Here is a 23,460-nt window from a genome sequence, read left to right on the forward strand (position 1 = left end):
ATCAAATGCACAGGCTGATAAGGAATGTTTTTATTAAAATGTTTATTTTTCATAAGTCTGTGGCACTGTTTCACTTTGGGGAAGATGATAACAATCATATTTACAATAGTGAGAGGCTGATAATACTTCCGTTCAAGTATTCTTATGTAATGTTCTGTGACATCTGCTGTGGCTTAGGTCAAATTTGGAACGTTGTAATATGCAGACAAAAAACTCAGAGAGCCAACATGTCACTGTGAACAAAACCTTGTAAAAAAATAGGATTAGCCTCTTCAGAATCTGCCACATTCTGAACAGAACCATGGAAAAACAAGAAACAAGTGAGCTTAATCTTTTATTCAAATCGCCCTGCTCTGTTCCTGATTATGAGAAAACTTGTTTCTGGATCTCGACCAAAATAGCAGTCTTAATCTCTCCATTAAAACAAGGATTAAAATGAAATATTTTTTATTTATTATAATAGACAGAAACAGGAAGTGTACTAAAGACTTCTGAGAAAGCACACTGAACTCCATAAGATGGATGAATAGTTGGATCAAATTGAGAGAAAAAAAGTGTGATGCTGACGTTTAATGCTTTTTTGTGTTGTCCTGCTCCCACCCACATTTGGAGTGCACTGTGCTGCAAATGCTCACATTGTACTTTTCAGACAGTGCTTCTCTAAACAGAAATGGCAATCTCAAACACCATCTATCTCCTATTTACAAATCTATCCTCAAACCTAAATCAAAACAAACAAGAGAACAATAGCTGTAGCCAGGTCAGGCCCAGAGGTGTGAAAGCACCCATTATGGCCCTGAAAGGTTATGCTTATATGATTTCACACAGTGCAAGTTCAATAGGCCTAGCTAACTAACAGAAACTGTAAACAAGGAGGTGTGTTAGACAGATATAAGGAAGTACCCACCAGCGTCTGACCAGAACTCAAGAAGCATCTTGGATGAGCTGCGAAACGTATTCGACCAAATAAACTTTGTCCAGTTGACAAATTGAATTTCTCCTTTGCCACATTGTATTTTACTCATTCACACAGCTGTAGCTCTCAAGAGGATCCAGCACCAGCTCCTACTGTAAGAGCAGCCAGCAGTGAGCGCTCCTTCTCAGTTTCCCTGTCTTTAGCCTGTGTGAACTCCAGTCGGACACACTCCAGTTGCTTCGGATTCATCAGTAGGTCCAGGGCAGTCAGGGCAAGGGCTTTGGCAATCCTGAGGGTGTAGAACTGAGCCCTCTTGTCCCCTGAACCATACAAAATTTCAACAAGTTTCAAAGCAGTTAGCCACACCACAACTGAAAATTAACATGTACATAGCAGAAAGTGCATACTGCGTATGTCAGAGAAGGGAATAATCATTCAAGAGTTTTATTGTTAGCTTTAATAAAAAACGGAGGCATGCATCTTATGATATTATTGAAATAAATCAGTATTTACATATGGTTATCCTACCTGCAGCCTCTGTGTATTCCTCAGTGTGGTTCAGAGCATCTGATCCAATGTAGAAGTATGGATGTATCCCAGGAACCTTGAAAGTCACATTTCCAAAGTCTGTGGAACCTGTAAAAAGCAAAAAGCGTATTAAGCTTATTAAAGCTTATTACAGCTCATCTTTAGTTAAAGAAAAAAAAGTATGAAATAAATATTTTGTGTGGTCATCTAACCAGACTCATTTGCAAGGACCTCTTCATCCACATTCAAGTTCATTCCCAGGGCGGTCCCATTGGCCTGGAACAGCTGCTCCAGTGTGGGGATTCGGAGCATATTGTCAAACCTATTCTTTGCAAACTCCACTTGGACCTGTGCACACACATTAGGAAATCTTTTTAATTTTCTAATAAATGTATTTATTTACTGTTGAGAGTGTCTACCTGACAACCTGTGGCTACAGCTGCAGCCCTGAAACAGCCTTCAGCTTTCTGTTTGAGCAGGGGCAGCTCAGCTCTGGATGGAGTCCTCAGGTAGTACTCCAGCTCGGTGTATGCAGGGATGATGTTTGGCTTGAGTCCACCATGTTTGATGATCCCTGCATTTAACACAATGTCAGAGTTGGAAATACTTCTCCAGTAAGCCAAAAACCAAAGAGCAAAGATCAGAGGAGGTGCTCACCATGCACTCTCCAGGTAGGCTTCATTTGCTGTCGGAGCACTGACAAGTTGTTATAACACAGAACAGCAGCATCCAAAGCATTCACTCCCTCCCAGGGGTAAGCTGAGGCGTGAGAGGCCTTTCCATGGTACCTGATAGTCACACTGGTACAATACAGATAGATAGGAACAGATAGATAGGCCCAAATATGTTTTAAATACTGCATTAAATATTTACTTAAAAGAGGATAAATGAAGGACACTGATAAATGTTGAACTGTGGGGTGTGCTGCAGCATGTCTTCTGCTAAAAGAATGCCAAATGTAATCTCCTATATCCTGTATTGTGTCTTTGTTTAGAAATTGTTTGTAAAGAGCATTGAACTGTGTGCAGTTGGCTATAGTACAGTGGTAATACTCACTCATGCTCTGCTACACACGACAGGTACACTGCGTCCTCCTTGGATGGATGTGCCATAAACACCACATCAAGTCCGTCAAAGGCTCCTTCCTGCAACAGGTCAATCTTCCCTCCCCCATCCTCCTCGGCAGGGGTCCCCAACACCACCACCTGGAGTAGCATGACAACTCACAATTTAATGCACTGAACCATAGCTTACTGAGACTCTCTTTATTTGAGCCAGAAGGGGACACAGACCAAAATTAATTGATGTGGTCTACATAGTTAGCCAAATTTTATGCACTTAGGCAGGGCAATTAACAACACTTTGCCACCCTAACAACATAATGCCAACAAACTAATATGAAGTTTTAATTAGTCACTTAACATTAATGACCTAATAACTTGCATATACAACATGTAACATAACATTTCCACAATTTAATTTATATATCTTTAAATTAAGATAACTAATGAATCTAAAATGTCTTTCACACAATTTTTGAGATTAAACCATTGCCATAAACATACGTTTGGTGTTTTGAGACTAATTACAAAGAACGCGGGAACATCATTACCGTACTGTAGCCACATGCCGCCCGCTCACCTGTACGGGGAGCTGCGGGTTATCCTGTAGAGCCCCTCGCAGTCCCAGGGCAGCCGCCACGCCAACTTCTGCGATCAGGTTATGTCCACACGCGTGTCCTATTCCGGGCAATGCGTCATACTCGCAAAGGAAACCCACCCGCACCACAGGACCCTTTTGGCTGCTCTCCGAACCCCACAAGGCTCTAAACGCCGTGTCTAGTTTGTAGTGTGCTTCCACTTCCCAGCCTCCCTCTCGAGTGAAAAAGTCCACCAGCCTGTCATGAGCATGGATTTCTTGGTAGGCCAGTTCCGGACAGCTCCAGATATCTAGACTTAACGCGTGGAGCTTGTCCTGGGCCAGGTCGATGCAGCGTTTCGCCCCCTCCTTCAGTTGCTGCAGGTTTTCAGTGCTTCCAGACATTTTAAAATCAAACTAGTTGACACACAGAAGTTTGTTTACCTCCACGAATCTCAAGCACATACTGAACTGCGAGCTGTGGGCAGTTCCTCTCCTGTTTCTTCTGCGGCTGGAGGCATCGTGACTCACTGCTGCTCATTCTGGTTACAGCAGGATGTTCCCTGTGTCACAAAAGTACACAGTTCTTTGTTTTGCTTTACTAGATTAACAAAATTCCAGTTACATTGTCTATCTTTCATATACTTTAATAGAACTTCTTTTAAGGACATGCCCAGCTCTAATAATCAGTCTATGAAAATTAAATTAAATTATTAAATTAATTAAAGTTACTGCTGTCTCCAAAAGTGAAAGAGACTCATTTTAAAAGTATAAACAATATCTACCCTGTGGGCCTGTTTCTTAAAATAAGATTTAGATTTGAGATTGAATTCTGCTTCTTTTTTTCTTTTTTTTTTTTTTTTTTTTTTTTTTTTTTTGTAATTCTAAAGAAGAATCTTTTTTTTAATGTCTTCACTCTCAAGTCTTCTGGTCAAATGTCAGAATCAGGCTAAATTCAGAAATGAAAATCTCTGTATTCAAAACTTGTCACATTCTATTTTATATGGACAATTTGGACACTTCAATAGAAACTGTTATAAATATTGTTTTGCTTTATCATATTAATTGTAGTAAATGGAGAGGGAACACACCCTCATTTCCTTGTTTTATGAATGAGTTTAAATTGTATTATAGCTTCTTAACCACATTGGATAATTGAAAAACAGCAAAAACTACCTCCCATCTAATTGCCAAATTCTGTTTTGATGTAATGGTTCAGATTCAACTTATTTATTTTTGTATTTATTTTGTAGTTTGTATTTATTTTGTACCTGAATTGGAATGTTATGTTTTTAGATTGCGACGCCCCCTAGTGTGTTCTTATGTTTACTTGTCTTCTACAAATGTTTGTTAGTCTATGTTCATTAAAAAAAAAATTAAAAAAGGCTCCCCCGCAGCAGAGCCGTGTCCTCATTAGGCTCCGGAGGGACTGCGCCGTGTCACGTGACCAGAGCAAACACCTTAAAACTCAGAGTTTGAATAAACATCAATGCTTTTACAAATACAAAAAATAAAAAATAATTTTTTTAAAAAAAAATAATAATAATCATCAGCGCCTCCTAGCGGTAATCGGTCACTGGGGCGGAGACTGTTGCCATGACTACCATACATCAACTCAAACAGTCGACAGTGTGAGTGGCATTAGACACAAAAATCAAAATGTCTCAAGCTCAGGCTGAAAACGTGATTAGAAATATTATCTGCGAGCTTGTTCAGCGCTGTGCCTCACATGGACATGAAGTGTCAGAGACGCTCGCTGCTTTCATGGTGAGTCCCACAGCCTGTCCCTGTCTGCCAGAGCTATGGAAAAGAAATGCGGTTCAGGGGCCAACACTGCCAGCTGCAATGCGAGACTCAGAAAAAGACCATATCTTCTGTCTAGCTGTTAAATTTATTTGCAGTGGGAGCAGTATTGTCAGCCCTGTTGATGTGTTTAGTTGGATTTGGGTGTTACATAGGACTAGGTGACTAGCTGGGCTGAAGGAGGACCGGGGCCATGGAGAACATAAAGGCCGCTTGGCTCAGAGGAGTAATGTGGTCCACACTTATTAAAAGCCTTTTTTCCCCAGATTAAAGCAGTTGTACTGGATCCTAAAAATGGTTTTGATGTGGATTGCACACTGACCTCCCACGACGTACAGAAGCTCACTGAGGTGAGTTCTTACTCTTCATGTTTCCTAGGGCCTATGTTTTGTGACTGTGCATGATGGGTGATGTAGTCTGTTCTATAGATCTGTCTGCAAAGACTCACAGAGAGGTGCCCATTCCTGGACACTGTCAAGATGCAGGTGTATTTTGATCTCAACTACACTACACGACGTACGTATGCCATTCAGAGTCAGATTTGTGTCCAAATAACTGAATCAATAACGACTGGTACTTTTAAAAAATAGGCTATATTTTCATTCTACAGCAACACAGAGTCATTCAGTGAAGTGTGTCTTTTGACAATTGAGTCTTTTGTTGAAAATGAAATTGTGCTGTACAGGGGAGTTTGTGACAGAGATCCATCACGTGGTGGAGTCCAAGCTGAGCCCATTGAGCCGAGAGATCACAGACAGCAGAGTGAAGACACGCGACCAGGTCGAGACTTTGTACCACAAAATTACCCACTACATGTTGCTGCGCTCTGGCATGGCCTCTCCCAGTGACACTGATGCCCTACACCAGACCACAGGTACAGCTACAGTACCAGGCATAATTCTACTGGTCAGAGGAGGGTAGTGAAGCCAATAATTGTACTCAAGTAAGAGTAAAATTACTTACAAAAATAATATTACACATGTAGTACAAAGTACAAAGGGGTACTTGATGAAATTACAAGTAAGAGTAAAAAAATATATGGGGAGAATCTGTCTGGACATAAAAATAGATTAATAACTTGGAAAAGATAGACAATAAAGTAATTGAAACGACAAAATATTAATGGTGCAAGAAGCACAAATGTTCAAATAATTTAATATTGTCAACATGTCACTTGTAGATTTACTCAAAGAGGGAAGAATTTCCACAACATTTACTAGAGTAAGAGTACTGTTACTGTCTACACTGTGAAATATATTATTCAAGGTCAAAGAGGGGTAAAAGTTTACAGTCTGAAACCTTCCCAGAGTAATAAATTTTTACTGAAGAAAATGTAACTGAGTAAATGCAAGTGAGCCCTTTTCACCTCTGGACTGTCTGACCCAGTGTCAAGAAGAAGACTGAGTTGTTTTGCTGATTATGTTGTTATCCCTGTGCACAGCGGCCCTTCAGAGTGTCTTCCCTCAGACAGAACTGGGCTCCTTCATGGCTTTGCTCAAAAGAGACAAAGAGCAGCAGCTCAAGGACCTGAGCATGCTGGTGACGGGGATCCGTCTCTTCAATCACTTCAGCATGGCCCAGGACCAGGTGGAGCTCAATATCCAGGACTTAGGTAAGAAATGCTTACAGTAGTGTTCTCAAGCCTTTGGAGAATTATTATTTTATATTTTGCTATTCCACTCTCTCTCTGCGTTATGATAAAGAAACAAAAAAATCATATGGTGTTATTATCTATGAGCTAAAAATTTCAGACTTCAGCAACATGTCCCATGTGTGGCTCTTTGGATTTTGGATATTTAGTGTCATTTCTGGTTTGGCTAGTACAACAATAAGGTGTGTCTTCAGACTGTGAAGATGCCTCTCTGTCTAGTGCCGGAGGTGCTGAGAGAGGTCCTTCCTGTGAGCCGTACAGCCCTGGAGCAGGAGCTGGAGGAATGCGAGAGACTGGTGTGGAGATACACGTGTGCCCTGGAGGCCTTCACTGAGCCTGGGACTGCCACACCAGCAGAGAGTGGGGTCTCCATGGAGCTGCTCCGGCAAGCGCTTTACAATGTCCGCCAGCACCAAGCCTTCCTCAACATGCTAATGGTATGAGATTCCCTCTGCAGATGGACAACAATAGGTTGGATTCACATGATATAGGAACAGAATTGAGGTGCAGGGCAAAATGCAGATGCAATTTTTTTTACATGGGTCTATCCACCTGATACAAACAAGTAGATAAAAGTCATTATCTTGTCAGTTGTATTAAAAGGTTATTATCATGCAAGCACACAAAATTTTCAGTCTTGCTGGTTCATATGGAAAAGGTTATATATATATATATATGTGGATTTTTGCTCTCTCTTGCTCTCTATATTAGATAACATCAAATTCTATTTTTGTTCCTTCTAACAGAAGTGGCAACAACTGGGGATGTGCAAATAAAAGTCAATAAACAGTTTGTGTCTTTTTTATCAAGAGGTCCACAGCCAATCTTAATTCGTAACCCTTTCTCCCATGTGTTGCTGACATAAACCCAGGCTGATGTGGGGGCAAGTGTCCAGAGGGTAGAGCTGCTGCAGAGCGAGCTCACAGCACAGTTACAAGTGCTTAGGGACACGGTGCAGTCCAAGAGAGCCGTACCTGCCGCACAAGTCTTTGTAAGCACACATTATGTTTTTTGTTTGTTTGTTTGTTTGCTTGCTTTTTTAAGAATAACGTCTATTACCTGATCACTGACCCCTGCCCTGTGTCCAGCCCATGTTCCGGTCTGTGTCGCGTCTCTGGAGTGGTCTGCAGGACGAGGCTGAGCTGCTCCACATCTTTAGGAACCTGGCATTGAGTCTCCGCCCATTTGTTTCATCCCAAGCTCAGATCTTCTCTGAAAGCAGCATAGATAGTCTCCTGCAGGAGTCAGAGATCAAGAGTGACGCAGAAAGGAAGCGCTTATGTGAAGGTGAGGAACTATTTTGAGGAGAGCCACTCCAAGAACAGTAATAACAAGTGCCAACAATTTGAAACATATAGTGAATATAACCAATTATATCCATATCCAGTATTTAGATTTTTATCATTTTTATTGTTTACTGGAATGTACATATAAAATTGTTATATAATCTGTAATGAGTTTGTGAACAACAACTAAGACATGACAAGACTAAATGTCTTTTATACATAATGATAATTCATAATGAAGTACGAACATTTATAATTAAAGGTGCACTATGTAACTTTTCTGTGGAAATCTGCCATTTTGTTCTTCATGGAGAAACATTTTTGCATACAGTATTGCACAGTATAGCATTAAACGTATCTGTCCCCATGGATACAAGTTGGCCAGGATCTGTAGAGAAGCGATCCAGCTCATAGTAACAATTAATTTTTAATTTTTTTTTTCAATATAATAAAAACACCTGTAGTTGAATAAATGCTTAATGCCACACTGTGGAACATTCCAGACTTGCATCTCAGTGGATAAAAACGGTTGTGAGACTCTAAACTAGAAAACACTTCAGTATGTTTGAAAAAGAAATGGAGAAGTTGACACTTTTAAAATCCTGTTTAAACACCGTTACCTTCTCACAGAAAAGCCCATAGACCCGGCGGAGGTGAGTGGTCCTGACACTGAATGGTTAGTGCCTGAACAGCCCAACGACACAGAACTTCAGAATGTGCAGTACAGCGGCTTCTGTGGACATGCACTGGTGTCTCGGGATGGACTGCTGCTGCCTGGTAAAAATAACCCAACTTTTTCCTCACCTTGGGGATGTGTGTTCTGTATTTTAATATATTGATGCATTGGGCATTTACAGGTAACCCTCAATTGGGCCTTTTGAAATATAAGGAGAAGTTGTATGTGTTTAGCTCCAAAGACTCAGCGCTACAGTTTGCCTCAGCTCCAGAGCACTACATATCAGAGGTGGCAGAGAGAGCCAAACGCAGCCCAGAGCTCATCCAACTGCTGTGCCTTCACCGACAGTTCTCCTGCGTCACCCCATACACAGAGGTGCCACTCTCAATATTTTGCCCAAAGTTTTCATCAGCCCAAAATTTTTTAGTTTTTCAAAATGATGGCAGGCATCCTTGCCATATATCGTATCGTATAACATATCAGAAGCTTTTATTTTCCATGATGGCCAAAACATATGTAGATTATAACATTTCTTTATAGCACTGCTCTTAGAGACATGATGCTAATAGACCAATACAGCAGGATTTTCTCAGAATGAGCCTGGTAATGTAGGGACTTTAAAAGGCATAGAAGACTTCCTAGTGTTAAGTGTCTACATAAAGTAATTAAAGGAGCACTATACAATATTTTTGGAGGAGGGTGACACCATAGGACCAGTCTACAGGTCAGATCTTTGTGGAGGTGACTCCATTCACAGTAAGAATGTGTGTTTAAGGTATTTTTGAGCAATAAAACATGTAATTGGATAAAAATAAATTGGAGCAGTGCATTACACTGTATAACACACTAGCAGGGTGTCTAGAACAACACCAGTTTAATAGCATACTGTGGAATATCCCAGGTAAAGCAATAACATCCTCAGGGAGACAAGCAAAGCAGCTGGTACATCCTCCACCAGAAAAGTTATATAGTCCATATTTTAATATTGCTATTTTTAACAGTTCAGGAGATGGTCACAGTCTACAGAAAGTATAAGTAAAACAAAAAGCAAATTTAATTAAGACCTCACCAACCAGCGGATGGTTTATGCTTAGCTGCAGTCTGGAGAGCATCTCCTGGTGCGGCCCATCACTCGGAGCTCCAGTGGCACCCAGACCGACACTCACCCGGTGGAGAGCTACATAGATCGGGCATACGAGTGGAACGAGTGGGCCTTGCGAAGGAAGGCGCTGAAGCTGGTAACCTACTGTAACATTTTTAGACCAAATGATTAATGGCATTCAGATGTACACTATACATTTAAAAGTTGGACATCTTTCTCTTTAGGCTGATATCCTAAGCAAACAGACTCACTCAACTCAGACCAACTTGAGCCATTTTAAGAGAGACAACTGCACTCAGACTTACCTCCACAAAGATGCTGTGGGACAGACCACACAGGACGGAGAGAGCAATGTGCCCAGGCCATTGGTATATCTGTCTGGACTACGGGGACAGAGAGGTGGGCACATGGTCAGAGTGGACCTGACCAGAGCCTTGGATGAATGACACCAATTGCATATTCTAGAAATAAAATACTACGTATATCTGCTTCGTTACCAATATACAATATGCAAAAAACTCTTTATAATTATATAGTTATCAGTAAATGCAATATTTCTCTGAAAAACACACACACACACACACACACGAGCAACAAGATGTTACTAAATTATATTTATTATAAAACAGATAAACTAGTAAAAAACTGCATCTGGTGCAGACTGGTACAGTACATTTACATCTGAAGTCCAAGGGCAAGCAAGGTGCAACACTGTAGGTCAAAGGTTACATGACTTAATATTTGTCAACCCTGTGTTCTTACAACACTTACAAAGAATATACACCAGCAAAAGCAATATTATTCAGCAAACCACAAAAGTATACATGAATATTTACAACATATTGAATAAAGATATATATACATATTTACAACATATTGAATAAAGATATATATACATATATACACTGGCAATGAACACAGGGACAAGGAACCATTTCAGTTCACTTTGGCAGCAACTAGACTGTTAAACACTACTGTGCATCATCGTGCCTTATTTACAGATTTACAAATGGATAATTTGCAAACGGATTAACAACAAAATAAAAAACACACACTGCAAGCCCTCACTCCCAATGATGCAGATGAGCAGCAGCAGCACTCACAGCTGTTGACTGAAGATGTACGCACGCACCTTCAATGTCACCTTTTTCCATTCATAGTTTTACATAATTGACCCAGATAGTTGTAGATTGTGCCTCCAGGTTTCAAATGGAATGACAGTTGAGACACATTAAAAATATAAATAAAAAAATATATATTATAAAACCCTTGAACAATGTACCACAAAAAGTCCAACACCGCTCAGTCAGCTCTCATCAGATTCACATACAACAGGGGTCTGGAAGCCCCAATTATCCTTCCTTCATATAAAGGTTATATTAGATTATTTATGCTTTAGATGGCTTACTTGTGACCTTAAATTATTATGTAAAAAGGTCTTGGCCCGATTCACTTAAAGGCCAGCTTCAACCAATCTTATATAATATTAGAAAAAGAAAACATATATACATTTATAACATAAAAAGTGACAGGACCACACACACAGGGACACACAACAGCAGCTGTGGGCAAATAACTTAAATATTCACATATATCTATATATATATATTTTCCCAGGCTGGGCACCATATATTTCATTTGAGGATACTTTAATATACAGCTCAGAAACACTTCCTGTGGACTATCTGTGGCCCATATTCCTCATACTCACTCTGGCTGATCCACAGCCCATTGAAGGTTGGCAAGTTGGCCAGAACTGTCCCTCCACACCATACAGAAAAGTCCCTGTTAGAGGGGCTGCAGACCCGCACAGAAGAGTGCGGCTCACAGGGCACCAGGACACTTAGTTCGGACTCCAGCCGCTCAGGGAGACCAGGGAGAAGAGTGTTCCCTCCTTCGACACAGCATAAGTAAAGGGTCACTCACTCAAAAACACAGACAAGGTGTGTCTTGCACAAGGAACTATAAAACTATACCAGCATACACTGGTCCGAGTGGGGCTCAAACCAACCTCACTATGTTCTACCACAGTGCCACTGTCTCCCTACAAAGGCCATAGGGGCTGGGGGGGTGTGAGACAGTACATACCTGACAGAACAACATTTCCCAGGAAGTCCCGCCGCAGGTCCAAGTCACAATTCAGGATAGATTTGTACACACTTTCATGGAGGCCATAGTGATCCCGGCCAATAAGATCAGGTTTGAACAGGATCTCTGGAGCTCTGAGGAACAACAGACAACCAGAATTATAAGTGTAAATTAAGATCAATCATTGTCCTTTATTTTAAAAGGAGCAGAGGCTTCAGATCTCTTGCGTGTAAGCCGACAGGAAGTGTAATGCATCAGTCACCTTATTCGCTCTGAGCCCAGTGTCACAATCTTTCCATCTGGCATCGTGTAGCTCGCCTCCCCATAGGACCCACTGTCATGCAGCTCCACTTCGTAATTGAGAGACACACAGCAGCACTTCTCCTTCATTTCACGGACTATCTCCTGCTCTGCTGTGGTCCTCATGCACACGCCCTGCTCCTGAAGCAGCTGATGATCAACAAGGACATTCAGTTGCTGGGTACAGCTCAGCACAAAACTCAAAAAGGGTAAGCCGTTTACCTTTGTGAGGTGTGCCGTTACATCTGCTCCAGCCAGAGGGAAGCGCTGCACCGCATGAGGCAGAACATACCCTTCATACACTGGGACACTGTGGGTTACTCCATCCCCAGAATCCAGCACCACACCTGCAGCACACAGCATCATGAGGGCAAACATTCTTCAACCAAAACCCCATTCCCCCACCCCCCCCTCCCACAGGAAGTGTCTGTGCCTCTCACCTGTTGTCCTGCCAGCAGCATACAGTGCCAGCATTGCCTGCATCGCAACATAACTGTAGGGAACTCCAAAGAACTCAAACATGATCTCCATTGCACGTTGTTTGTTCTCTAGTGGGTTCATAGGAGCCTCAGTCAGCAGGACTGGGTGCTCGCCCGGGTCCACACGCAAAAGATCAAACGTGTGCTGCCAAATCTGGCAAAAAAAAAAATTACAACCCTTGTCAAAGAATTTTTACTAATTTATGTTCAAATCAAAGTCTAAACTAGGGAAGTCTGCCTTCTGCTACTATGCACACTGATTTATATAAATGGGATGAGTAGCTCAGTCACCTAAACTGACAATAAAACACTTAGTATTAAAAAGATGAACCAGTCTTTGAGCCACACCCTCTGCATGTCGTCCCAGTTACCAATGATGCCATTTTTGATGGGATGTCTCAGAGCCAGGACCCCCCTCATATGCTGAGCTTCATGTCCCACATATGTATCCTTTACTGAGCTGCTATTCATTATCTCCTGTAGAGGAAACCAGACATAAGGTTATCACAAACACAAATATTAAAGAAGTTTTCTTAGGCCAGTCTGTACCTCATATTTTGGCACACCAATTATTGTTGGAAATAAAACACTTGGAAGGTCCTCATCTGCAAATCCAGCTTTCATCAAACCTGATCCTGTGTCCAGGATGATCGAGGTGCCAAGGTCTGAAGGCTGAAATCATGACAACCATAGTAATTACTGGAGCAGGAGGCAGGTTCACACTCCCTACTGCTTTTGTGGTCTCAACAGCCACTTGTGTGGGGACATATGTCTGATGTCCTTCCTTAGATTACTTATATGTGGAGACTGACTTTAGGATGCTCGCTGCAAACTGATATCCAGTCAGACTATGCACAACTTTGGCTTTAACACTTTCATAGTGAAAGCAACTGAAAACAATGTCACAAATGTGCAGTACAATACCAGAGTGGTGTTGATGTTGAGTTGGTCCTGTATCATTGGGATATAAATCTCCTCTGACCACTTCACTTCTTCCCTTTTTTCATCATTGTACAGAGGAGTACAGATAGGGAGCACTATCCCAAGATCACATGAATTGGCTGCCAGTGTGTTGAAGTATTTAGTCTGAAGTTGCAAAATGACATGATCAGTTTATCAACACGAATAATGAATAATGCACGGTTTGCATGTATAACAGATCTCTTGTTATTTGGGTGTGACCAGAGTATCTGACCAACAGAACATTTTTGGCCAACCCTCCCCCTCCAGCACTTGTAGTGTAGTGATTTGGAAGTTGGACAGGTGTAACGTCAAACTCAAACATGCAAGGATTCAAGTAGTAGCAGTGTGCTGTGAAACTTGAAAATAAAAATCCCTATACCCAATATAAAACTTGTCCCCATTGCCAAACTATGCTGTAACATGGGTTGGTCACACCCAAAGTGATTCTCACTGACAATGAAAAGATAAACACAATGTAGTTTTGAATAATGTAAAGGAAAATGTGGTTTGTTTGATATTCTTAAGTTTTGTCATACCTGATCAGAGTAATCGTCAGAGTGCGTCTCTTGTTTTCCAACCTCAGGCTGTAGCCTATTGTTGTTATTGTTGTGATTTCCGTGCAGCTTTGGATCCAGGGATGAAGATTCACCCACGTCTCTAGTCTCCTCAGTGGGCAGTTTGCCATTCTCAATATCCTCTGTGGGTACCCTTCCTCTACGCTCAGCGGTTGTATTTCCTCCACCCTTAGTGTCCTCAGTGGGTACCCCTCCTCCACCCTCAGCGGGTATACTTCCTCTGCTCTCAGTGGGCACCCCTACCTCAGTGTTCTCAGCGGGCACACCTCCGCTCTCAGTGTCCTCAGCGGGTGTTCCTTCTCTGCCCTCAGTGTCCTCAGTGGTTGTACTTCCTCTACCCTCAGTGGCCTCAGTGGGCACCCCTCCGCCTTCAGCAGGTATACTTCTTCTGCCCTCAGTGTCATCAGTGGGTGTACTACCTCCACCCTCAGTGGATATTCTTCTGCCCTCATTGTCCTCAGTGGGTGTTCTTCCTCTGCCCTCAGTGTCCTCAGTGGGCACCCCTCCACTCTCAGTGAGTATACTTCTGCCCTCAGTGTCGTTAGTGGGTGTACTTCCTCTGCTCTCAGTGGGCACCCCTACTCCCTCAGTGTTCTCAGCGGGAACATCTCCGCTCTCACTGTCCTCAGCAGGTGTTCTTCCTCTGCCCTCAGTGTCCTCAGTGGGCATCCCTTCTTTGCCCTCAGTGTCCTCAGTGGGCATCCCTCCACCCTCAGCAGGTATACTTCTTCTGCCCTCAGTGTCCTTAGCGGTTGTACTACTTCCACCCTCAGTGGGTACCTCTCCACCCTCAGCGGGTATACTTCTGTCCTCAGTATCAGTGCGTGTACTTCCTCTGCCCTCAGTGGGCACCCCTTCTCCCTCAGTGTTCTCAGCGAGCACACCTCCGCTCTCAGTGCCCTCAGCGGGCAAGTCTCCAGACGTGAGACCAGAGGTCCTCCCTACAAGGTTTAATTTGTCAACAGTAGGTGTACTCGCTTCCTCAGTATTTACAGAGGATGCATATGCATCCATAGTATCCACAGGGAGTGTGCTTCCATATTTAGAGCGATGAGTGCTGTGTTGGTTTGTCTGTTTTTTTAGAGAAAGTGTTTTTTTTCTTGGCTTTGGTATGGGCTGGGAACATGCCCCTCTTTCAATTCCTGGCTCTACCTCTCTGTCCACTGTGCAGTCTGGAGTAACACCCACATCAGAAGGGGACTGAGCAGGATTTCTGGATGAGACCATTTTGTTAGAGACAGGAGGCTCACTGGGAGAATGGGTAGTATTGTCTTGCAATTTCATGCAAGTTTTCTTAGACTGGGTTGGATCAGAAGAGCAGGACTGTCTAAGCTCATCTTTTGAGTGTGACACCTCTGAGCAGCTTTGCACCGACAGTGCCTCATTACAGAGGGCTCTGTCTTCTTCACTGTCTGTTCTGGACATTATGGAACATCTGATGACTCTGGTAGCTCGCTCTTTGGGTTTCTTTACTTGACAATTTCTCACAGACTTATTCTCTGACGTTTTCTGCTCTAGTTTTTCTTCTGTGAGCTGCATCCTGACATTCTGCACATTCAGCCTGTCAGAATTCCTCTGTACCACTTCCTCTAGACAATCTTCTTGCCTGAGCTGATTGATTTTGAAATTCTCCTCCAAGATCTTCTGGTCCAGAGCATGAACCTCTTTGAGCTCTGTGAGTAGGTCTGGTTTGGCTCTCCAGTCTGCAGGCTGTAGATTTAAGTCGGTTTCAAACTGGGACTTTGCACCAAACTGATCAAGGTCCACAACATTGCCTTTTGACAATTCATTCAAGGACATCTGCAGTGAAAACAAAACTAGTTGACACGCACTCTTACAATACATAGTCAAAAACTGATATAATAGCACTAGACTAGACCTAAACCAATAGAACTACTACCATAAAATTGGTCCCTTGGGAGATGAAATTTGCTTAATCCCTAGAAAGGATCTCGCAGATAAAAATATTTGCCCTTGTTCCAATTTCTCAGAGAATGTATTTGGTAGAATTGGTTCAGAGGGACAGAGAAGTGCTCATTTTGTAAGAATGTAAGTTCTACCTGGTTGTTCCAGGCCAGCCAGGGATATGGCTCAACTTCTGACCGCAGCAGAACATCCAGCTGAACCTCTTGTGCCAGGACACACTCCTCCTCCTATAAAACACATTTTCAGTCCACAAAGCCACCAACCCCACAGACTTTAGTCGTTTGCTTTACTCACTGTTAGGATCTTGTCCGTCCGCTCAAGAGTCCTCTCCACCTCCGTCAAGTTCTCCTCCTCCTTTATGTCCCAATCTTTCAACGGAGCACTCACACTGGGGGAAAAATTATCCATGAAACAGTTAATTTTTATCTTGGAGCATTTCAGAACATACTGAAATTCTGTTGTGGTTCAATTCTTACCCCTCTGTTGAATCCAGGTATTGTTCATGGAGGTCGTAGGAGTCCCAAAGCATAGAAGGCTCCCCTGTGGCCTGGTCTGTGGGCTCTGTGACCGTACTGGACAGGACATGTGTCATGGGGCTGAGTTCAGAGTCCTCCAGGCTGCTCTGGGTGTGCAGTGCCCAGGCAGTGGGATGGGCTGCAGGACTCCCAGGACAGAGTTCTTTGTTCTTTTGACTATTGAAGCTAAAGCAAGAGTCTTTCTGCTCTAGTGATGGCTTTGGTGTGATGGTCACAGTGTAGGAGTTCTCCAGGTCATCATCTGGTAAACTCAGCCATGGGTTGGTGGGATGTGCAGCTGACCGTTTCACTTTTATTTCAAAGTCAAGAGAATTTAGGGTTGCTTTAGGAGCAATGTTGACACTGGCTCTAGATGAGTTTCCAAGTGATCCAAACCCGCCAGAATCAGAGAGGGTAGACGCAGTGTCCTCCTGGATCTGGGGCTGATTCACTGTCTGTTTTACAAAGTCCGGAGCCACAGTATGCCCTTCTAACCTGCTGCTTCCAGCTCCTTCAAATCCTGAGTCAAATGAACTGTGAGACGACTGTTTCCCTTCTGTTGTGGTGACAAGTCCAAGGAGGTTCACTCTACTGTCTCTATGGGTTGCTGTCCTGGGGTTAGCCTCTTGGAAGTGCAGGTCAGGCTCAGTGTCAATGGGAGAGGAGTGTTCCCTCTGTTTGACCAGTGAACTCTGTAGGAGCTCATACTGCCACTGCAGTGCCACTTGGATTTGAGCTATTGGCACAGGCTCAGAGGACATGATCATCCGTCTCAAGATCATGCATCTGAAAATGCAATTATTGTGTGAATAGATGCCAGAGAATAATTGAAATAATGAAGCATTTTGAAAATGAATATACTGCTCCTCTTAATCAAAGTAATGTATATAAAAAAAGAAAAATAATATACTTAAAAGTAGTTGTGTAAAGATAGTTTGTATACAGTTTGTACATAAATTACCGATGAGACAATTGTCTGCCCTCCTGTTGGAGTCGTTTGTCAGGGATGACTTGAGAAAGATGGGCCAGATGAACCAGTTCCTCCATGTCTGGAGGGGGACTATTTTTCAGGAAAGCAAAGAGCCTCTTCCTCCATGCAGGGAGTGTACCCCAACTCCTCCTCGGCCTGTCCACTTGAGAAAGTAACTCCTGTAAGTAGTTCTCTGATAGGACCGATTTATACCAGCCGTGAGCCTGAAAGGTCCAAACACAATGTCCAACACAGCTCCAAATACATTTCTTAAGAGTTATACAAGCTTGAATAAAAAAAAGAACACTGAAAAATACTGAAAATTCCAGGGAGGGACCCACCTTGTTGTAAAATAGATGGTATTTGAACACAGCCTGTAATGTTTGTAAAGTCAAATGCACCGTTGAGTGAAGCTTGTCTTTGAGCCTGTGCAGGTCCAGCAGCCAGCGTTCTCTGCCCAGAGCATTGCTCATCTGCTCTGTTAAAGTACACACCACCTCTTCAGCAGCAACCACCAAAGACTGCAACAACAAAAGTGACTTACATTCAAGTGATTATATGGGGACAGGCAAAATAATTAAAAATAGTTAATCTTTAGTCTAGTTAGGAGCAAGATATACTTTATATTGTTTTATTATTCTATCTTTTTTCATATTTTATGTTATTATCCCTTTCTAATGTGGGTTAGCTATGCACAATACCATGGCTGGAGTGTAGACTGAAGAGTGGAATTCTGAGGTCAGCTGATCAGCTTCAGTTCCATCTCTTGCCATGTGGATGTTGTAGGGCTGAAGCTTGTGCTGGAGAAGACTCTCAATCTGCTCTGTAATCTGACAGAGGGATTCACAACATGAAGGTCTTTAAAACATAATTTAAAAAGCACACACACCATTTGCAAATCATGTCCGCCTGGTATATTACCTGCAGAGCAGCTTCTCTCATCTGTAGCACATGTAACTGGAGCCGAGCTTTGGAAAAAACCTCCTGCCACAAGAGCTCCACTTTCTGCACTGTCGCAGTGATCCTATCAGACAGATAAAGACATTTTTTAAATTCGGTATTACTAGTTATATAAAAGTGATCGAAGACAACAATACATTAGGCGTAAACAGTAAATCAATATCAAAAGCAATTATTTGTCATCAGTGCAATTAAAATACAATCCCATCACTCTGGAAAGGGTAAATTTGTGTTTTTATAGATGGGAATAAAACCATAGAGGCTTGCCACATCTATTTTATTCTAATGAGGAGTATATTTTGATGAGCCTATGAAAGCCTCTTTTGATTGTTTTTAAATAAGGCAATGCATTTTATACAGACCTACGTTTTGATACGTTTTATTTATTAAAAAAGTATATTAGAAACCGGGACTGTGACCCATCACATATTTTATTTTGCTAATTAGCAACAACATTTGAAACATTAGTTTTAAGAACATTATCTTAAACTACTTGGATGAATAAAGATTTTAAAAAGATTATGACCCACATTCTAACCACAATAAGATTTGAAATATTCATCTTAATATGCTGTCAATCTCAATATTGCATGTTGACATTGAGAGTTGTCAGGCCAACAGAACCAAGAAAGGACTGGACCTTTGCGATGAGCAAGATTGTAAAATGTACCAAAGGTGCGGACTCTTGTCTGTACCTGCGGTGGTACTGTAGCATGCTGGAGAAGTGTAGGGTGAAAAGTGCAGTGCCTGCCATGGCCTGAAAGTGGGGGTCAAGATCAGGCGATCTTAGTTTCTCCACCAGAAGTTTGCAGTGTTTAAGTAGATCATCAAGGCCCAGCTCCCTGCACACAAAGAACCACACAGTCACTTTGTCAGATGTTTTGTGAAAATAATGATTAAATATCTATATATTCCATATTTATTTACAACTGTAGTGTTAATCAAGGGACAAGTGGACAACTCTCTGCAGTGTTACACAGCAAATATACACAGAAAGATTCTAAAATTGCAAAATCTTCCTGTGGTTTTAAAAACACAAAAAATGAGTTCAGTGGCTAATCACCCAGAAGTGAAAAGGAAAGGAGCCTGACCTCTGGAGCTGTTGAAAGTGAGTCTCAATGGAAGAGCAGAAGAGCTGGAGCTCAGGGACAGAGTTGGGCAGAGGCCGTGTAGACAAGGCCTGGACAGAGGAGAGACACCCTGGCAACCGCTTCACAACTGAACCAAAGTGCTCCTCAAATGCATCCATCTCCTGCACAACCAAGAATAAACCCAGCAGTTACAGCAAAGATGGTTAGATGAGTAGAACAAAATTAATCAAAGATTAAATTCAAGTTCCAGGCAACAGTGAAAAATTAGGCAGTTTGGAACCACCAACATCCAGCTGGATTTGCACGGGTCTGATATACCTGCTTGTGAATATGCACGAGATACATTGTTTATTGAGCCTGATGGAAATGGCAGTGATGACCAGTGGTGGACAACGATGACGTACAGTAATCATATTTTACAGTGGTATTGGTACTACATTGGCTGCATTAAGGTCTCAAATGCAAGAAAGTGGTATAAGAACAATCCAATTGTCTGATTATTGAAATGTAAACATTGTTTGAAGTGTTTTGACTGTAGTCATTAGAGTATTACAAATCAGATAGGAAAATTAACATAACTAATGTTATACGAGTTATAGAGATGACTATATACCTTTAGACACAATTTGACTAAAAAGACAAAAATCAGGGTGGCTGAATCTACTGAAAGAAAACAGGAATGTAAATTCAGTAATGGCCATATTTAAAAATCTTCACAATTAATTAATGCAACACTCTGATCTGTCAGTTCTTTATAGCCAACAATGGTATGTGTGCAATGCATGAGGAAATTCTTTTAAAGACTCACATTTACAATGTGGCAGGCCAACAGCTTTGTGAAGCCATAGTATGTTAATGAGTAGTGGCAGCGTGAACCAGTAACTGAATGTATAATCTCACAGACAGAAAGGCCCTTTTCAGTCGCTAATAAGGTCAGCCTCACCAAGGAAACGGATGATACAACAATCACAAATACAGTCTTTGAGTGAGTGCATACATGAGCCTGGTGGACAAAGGGGTCAGAGGGACAGTGAAAATGGCTCTTAATTTACACAGGGAGAGGATGTGTGTGGTATTGTGCCAAAGCAGGGTAGGAAGGGAAGAGGCTGAGCACAGACTAGCATTAGTCTATGGATGGTCAAAACTACACTCACGATATTGAGAAAATAGATTTAAAATTCAACTGTAACCAAGAAGGTCAATCCCAGGGGCTCACCATTAAACTAAATACCAGTTAAAGGAAAATATTTAGAAAAAGTGACCTTGGTGAAGACCGCCCAGCTCTGGTGACAGTAAACAAGGTATCCTCCCAACGAGGCCATCAACTGACTTCTGTCGATGTAATTTGACAGTTCAAAGACCTCTTTGAGAAGAACTTTCTGGAAATCACAAAATAATCTTTACCATTCACTAAGATTTAACATTTAAAATTTTAAATGATTGAATTTACATTAAAAGTAGCAGGCTGTGATTTGGACGGGCTCCACAGTTTGCCCAACATCCGAAGCACATCTTTTCTCTTTGGCTGAACTATATATGCAGTGTGGACTGTTCTTTTCTGTTCCTGGAACAAGAATTCAACAGATCATCAAATATTAGAACATTTATGAAACAATACTACAAACTTTTGTATCAGTGTTGGAGAAAAAAAGCATTTAACTTTTTAATCCTATAGATCTGATATTAAGATGCTACAGTGTAATACAATACAATTATACTTCAATAGATAGTTGTCAAAATTACTCATTACACAAGTTCATCTGCCACTTCCAGTTGGCTGGGTTTAATTTTATAATACATGCATTTATTATTCATGCATTTCTTTTGGTGGCAGGGCTGTAGTCAAAAATCACTATATGGACTACAGCAAAAAGGACAATGCATGGGATGAGTTAGTCACTCAGCCTTTTCATCATTAAAGTTGTTGTTTATTAATTCTTCCAGGTTTACATAGTAGTTTTGCACAAGATCCTAATATCCTAATAATTTTGTTAAATTCTTCTGGTGGCATGCCTCCATATAGTCACTTGATGCTCAGGGCATGTCTTTGGTTGACTGTAGTGCTACATGGTAGCAGTAAAATATTGTCATTTTAATGTGAGTATGTTTTCAGCTTATAAACCATCTGATGTGCAATTCTTATGACCCCCATAACCATTCTGAACACAGTCAGACTATTTTATGAAATTAACGGTTATGCAAGAAAATATTTTTCTTCAGGGGAAAAAAAAAAAAAAAAACACACACAATTGTGCACTGTACTGCACAAGGAGAAGATACATTCTGCAGTGCATACACAGAAGCCTTCCCTTTTGGCAAACACAGTAAGCCACTGGAATCAGATGGTCCCCACACCCACCTCTACAATCCACTCAAACCACACCATCAGCATATTTCCCCAAACACAAATGAAAATGCTGTTTCAAATCTGTGTCTGAATTTCAAATGTCTACATGGTTCACCCATGCATTTATGTTATAATCAGTAGAAAAAAAGTGCATACATTTCAAAGTAACAGCACTTTCTGTGCTTAGGTCTGTCATCGTAGCCATTAAACCTGGTAAATAAATACAAACAAACCAAAACTTCCACACTACCTCAAGCAGGAGCAGCGTCTCTGCAATGAACCGCGTCGAAGCAGCAGATGCTTCTCTGAGATCTGCCACGACTGACACCAAACTACTCTTCTGTGTTTTACTGTCAGCATACAAATAAATTGAACTCACAGAACATCTGGAAACCCTACAGACACTACTACTGCCAGTCACTTACTTGTGCTGTGAAAGGCAGTAGCTGATGAAGTCCACCACCTCTGCCTTACTGAGTGCTGCAGAGAGCGGAGTCTGTCCAGCTACTGGGAATATTACCAGAGGACAGCCCAGCTGATCGAAAGCCCCTAACAGAATTTAAAAAGATATGGTTAGAGATAACACAAGAAATTCACTTAGAATTCATACACTGTATGCCTCAACATTATGGTCCTTTATGATGAAGTTCATTTGTATAAAACAAAAGCTGTAGCCACAAGTCCTCAGATAGACATGGCTGTCATTCTGCGCATGGGGCCCATCAAGTGACACGTTCACACAAACGATTAAGAACATTATTCGTGCATGCATCATGCGACATCAGTCTACTCTGCATCGACCTCAACAGGATTAACCGAAGTTATAAAACTGCTGGAGAAGGTCGTACCGGGGAATAAAACAGCTCCGGAAAACAGGACGTGATCAGCGGGAAAGATCGGGGAGGGCTCGTTGGACTGCGGCTGGGTCCACACGCCTGAAACACAACCACAACTATGAGTGGGAACATTTTTAAGAATGTTATACACCCCTTCTTGATTATCACAGCTCCCGACCACATTGAATTCAAAGTACAGAAATTTGATACTAAGAAAGAGCCGGAGATAGGCTCTGGAGAAAGTACAGGACCCCACAGTTGAGCGGCTCCGGTGCACTTGTCTCACCTCCAACGCGTTGGCTCATTGTCGATTTCAGCTGCCGATCATTTCCAGAAAACTTTGTCGGACTCTTAGATTACGCGCTTGTATGACAGCGGTACAGTTATATTAAAAAGTAGACAAGTCCAGAAGTCGAACATTACGCCGCTCCGTACCATCTCCTCTTTCCGCCATCTTTCACCAGGAACGTCTCCTGAGCACCATGAGAACTGAGGGGCCGCGGCTGCACTGTCCGCTTATCAGCTCCGATGGGCGGGGATTCGAACTTCAGGGGGCGTAGAAAGTAGAAATGAGCCAAAGGTGCACTGTGTAACTTTTTGATGGAAGAGAAGGCCCCCAACCTGGCACTCTCCAAGATGTTTTGCCTGGAATGTGTCAGGGTCTCATTAAATTATAAGAAGTGGCTGTAGTGCACCATGAGCATAAACTGTATATACACTCTGTGGTCAACCAGCACAAAGCCAAACAAAACACAAAAGCCCTTATTAAAAGATGATTGGAAAAGCTAACATTTTTATAAAGGCTCTTAG

At 41.9% G+C, this 23,460-nt stretch overlaps 3 protein-coding genes across 3 annotated transcripts; 1 reads left to right on the plus strand and 2 right to left on the minus strand.

Annotated features, from left to right (window-relative positions):
• Nucleotides 1-15: 15 nt before the first annotated feature.
• On the minus strand, nucleotides 16-3,617 carry LOC110153989 (peptidase M20 domain-containing protein 2). Its single transcript, XM_020917926.2, has 7 exons — nucleotides 3,086-3,617; nucleotides 2,501-2,649; nucleotides 2,102-2,244; nucleotides 1,864-2,018; nucleotides 1,657-1,792; nucleotides 1,445-1,552; nucleotides 16-1,236 (listed from the first exon to the last, which is right to left on the minus strand). Exons 1-7 carry the CDS (start codon nucleotides 3,485-3,487, stop codon nucleotides 1,043-1,045), a joined length of 1,287 nt encoding a protein of 428 aa, XP_020773585.1. The 5' UTR covers nucleotides 3,488-3,617; the 3' UTR covers nucleotides 16-1,042.
• Nucleotides 3,618-4,726: 1,109 nt separating this feature from the next.
• Nucleotides 4,727-10,046, plus strand: cfap206 (cilia and flagella associated protein 206). Its single transcript, XM_055149776.1, has 12 exons — nucleotides 4,727-4,849; nucleotides 5,152-5,235; nucleotides 5,314-5,401; nucleotides 5,571-5,759; nucleotides 6,327-6,497; nucleotides 6,756-6,973; nucleotides 7,408-7,527; nucleotides 7,625-7,823; nucleotides 8,453-8,599; nucleotides 8,680-8,873; nucleotides 9,593-9,736; nucleotides 9,825-10,046. The coding sequence occupies exons 1-12, from the start codon at nucleotides 4,742-4,744 to the stop codon at nucleotides 10,044-10,046; spliced, it is 1,884 nt and encodes a 627-aa protein (XP_055005751.1). The 5' UTR covers nucleotides 4,727-4,741.
• Nucleotides 10,047-10,259: 213 nt separating this feature from the next.
• On the minus strand, nucleotides 10,260-23,129 carry LOC110154806 (uncharacterized). The gene is made up of 24 exons (XM_020918852.2): nucleotides 22,937-23,129; nucleotides 22,663-22,749; nucleotides 22,240-22,363; nucleotides 22,065-22,164; nucleotides 20,918-21,031; nucleotides 20,730-20,846; nucleotides 19,468-19,628; nucleotides 19,072-19,218; nucleotides 18,338-18,440; nucleotides 18,118-18,246; nucleotides 17,758-17,937; nucleotides 17,408-17,640; nucleotides 16,408-17,232; nucleotides 16,226-16,319; nucleotides 16,066-16,158; nucleotides 13,967-15,805; nucleotides 13,392-13,553; nucleotides 13,017-13,139; nucleotides 12,816-12,944; nucleotides 12,429-12,621; nucleotides 12,211-12,335; nucleotides 11,951-12,138; nucleotides 11,689-11,822; nucleotides 10,260-11,494 (listed from the first exon to the last, which is right to left on the minus strand). Exons 1-24 carry the CDS (start codon nucleotides 22,953-22,955, stop codon nucleotides 11,262-11,264), a joined length of 5,652 nt encoding a protein of 1,883 aa, XP_020774511.2. The 5' UTR covers nucleotides 22,956-23,129; the 3' UTR covers nucleotides 10,260-11,261.
• Nucleotides 23,130-23,460: the final 331 nt, after the last annotated feature.

Source organism: Boleophthalmus pectinirostris, unplaced genomic scaffold (genome assembly GCF_026225935.1).
Source record: "Boleophthalmus pectinirostris isolate CB_2022bp ecotype Guang Dong unplaced genomic scaffold, ASM2622593v1 HiC_scaffold_13, whole genome shotgun sequence".
Classification (NCBI taxonomy): Eukaryota; Metazoa; Chordata; class Actinopteri; order Gobiiformes; family Gobiidae; genus Boleophthalmus; species Boleophthalmus pectinirostris.

Coding starts and splice junctions, on each gene's coding strand:
- LOC110154806 (XM_020918852.2), bottom strand. Junction 18,441..19,071: donor ATGCTACAGTACCACCGCAG/GTACAGACAAGA, acceptor TCTGTCTGATAG/GATCACTGCGACAGTGCAGA. Junction 12,622..12,815: donor ACTGGGACGACATGCAGAGG/GTGTGGCTCAAA, acceptor TTTTTTTGCCAG/ATTTGGCAGCACACGTTTGA.
- LOC110153989 (XM_020917926.2), bottom strand. CDS start 3,487: ATGTCTGGAAGCACTGAAAACCTGCAGCAACTGAAGGAGGGGGCGAAA. Junction 2,245..2,500: donor TCGTGTGTAGCAGAGCATGA/GTGAGTATTACC, acceptor GTATTGTACCAG/TGTGACTATCAGGTACCATG. Junction 1,793..1,863: donor CTGTAGCCACAGGTTGTCAG/GTAGACACTCTC, acceptor GTGTGTGCACAG/GTCCAAGTGGAGTTTGCAAA.
- cfap206 (XM_055149776.1), top strand. CDS start 4,742: ATGTCTCAAGCTCAGGCTGAAAACGTGATTAGAAATATTATCTGCGAG. Junction 7,528..7,624: donor TACCTGCCGCACAAGTCTTT/GTAAGCACACAT, acceptor CCCTGTGTCCAG/CCCATGTTCCGGTCTGTGTC. Junction 8,874..9,592: donor GCGTCACCCCATACACAGAG/GTGCCACTCTCA, acceptor GTTTATGCTTAG/CTGCAGTCTGGAGAGCATCT.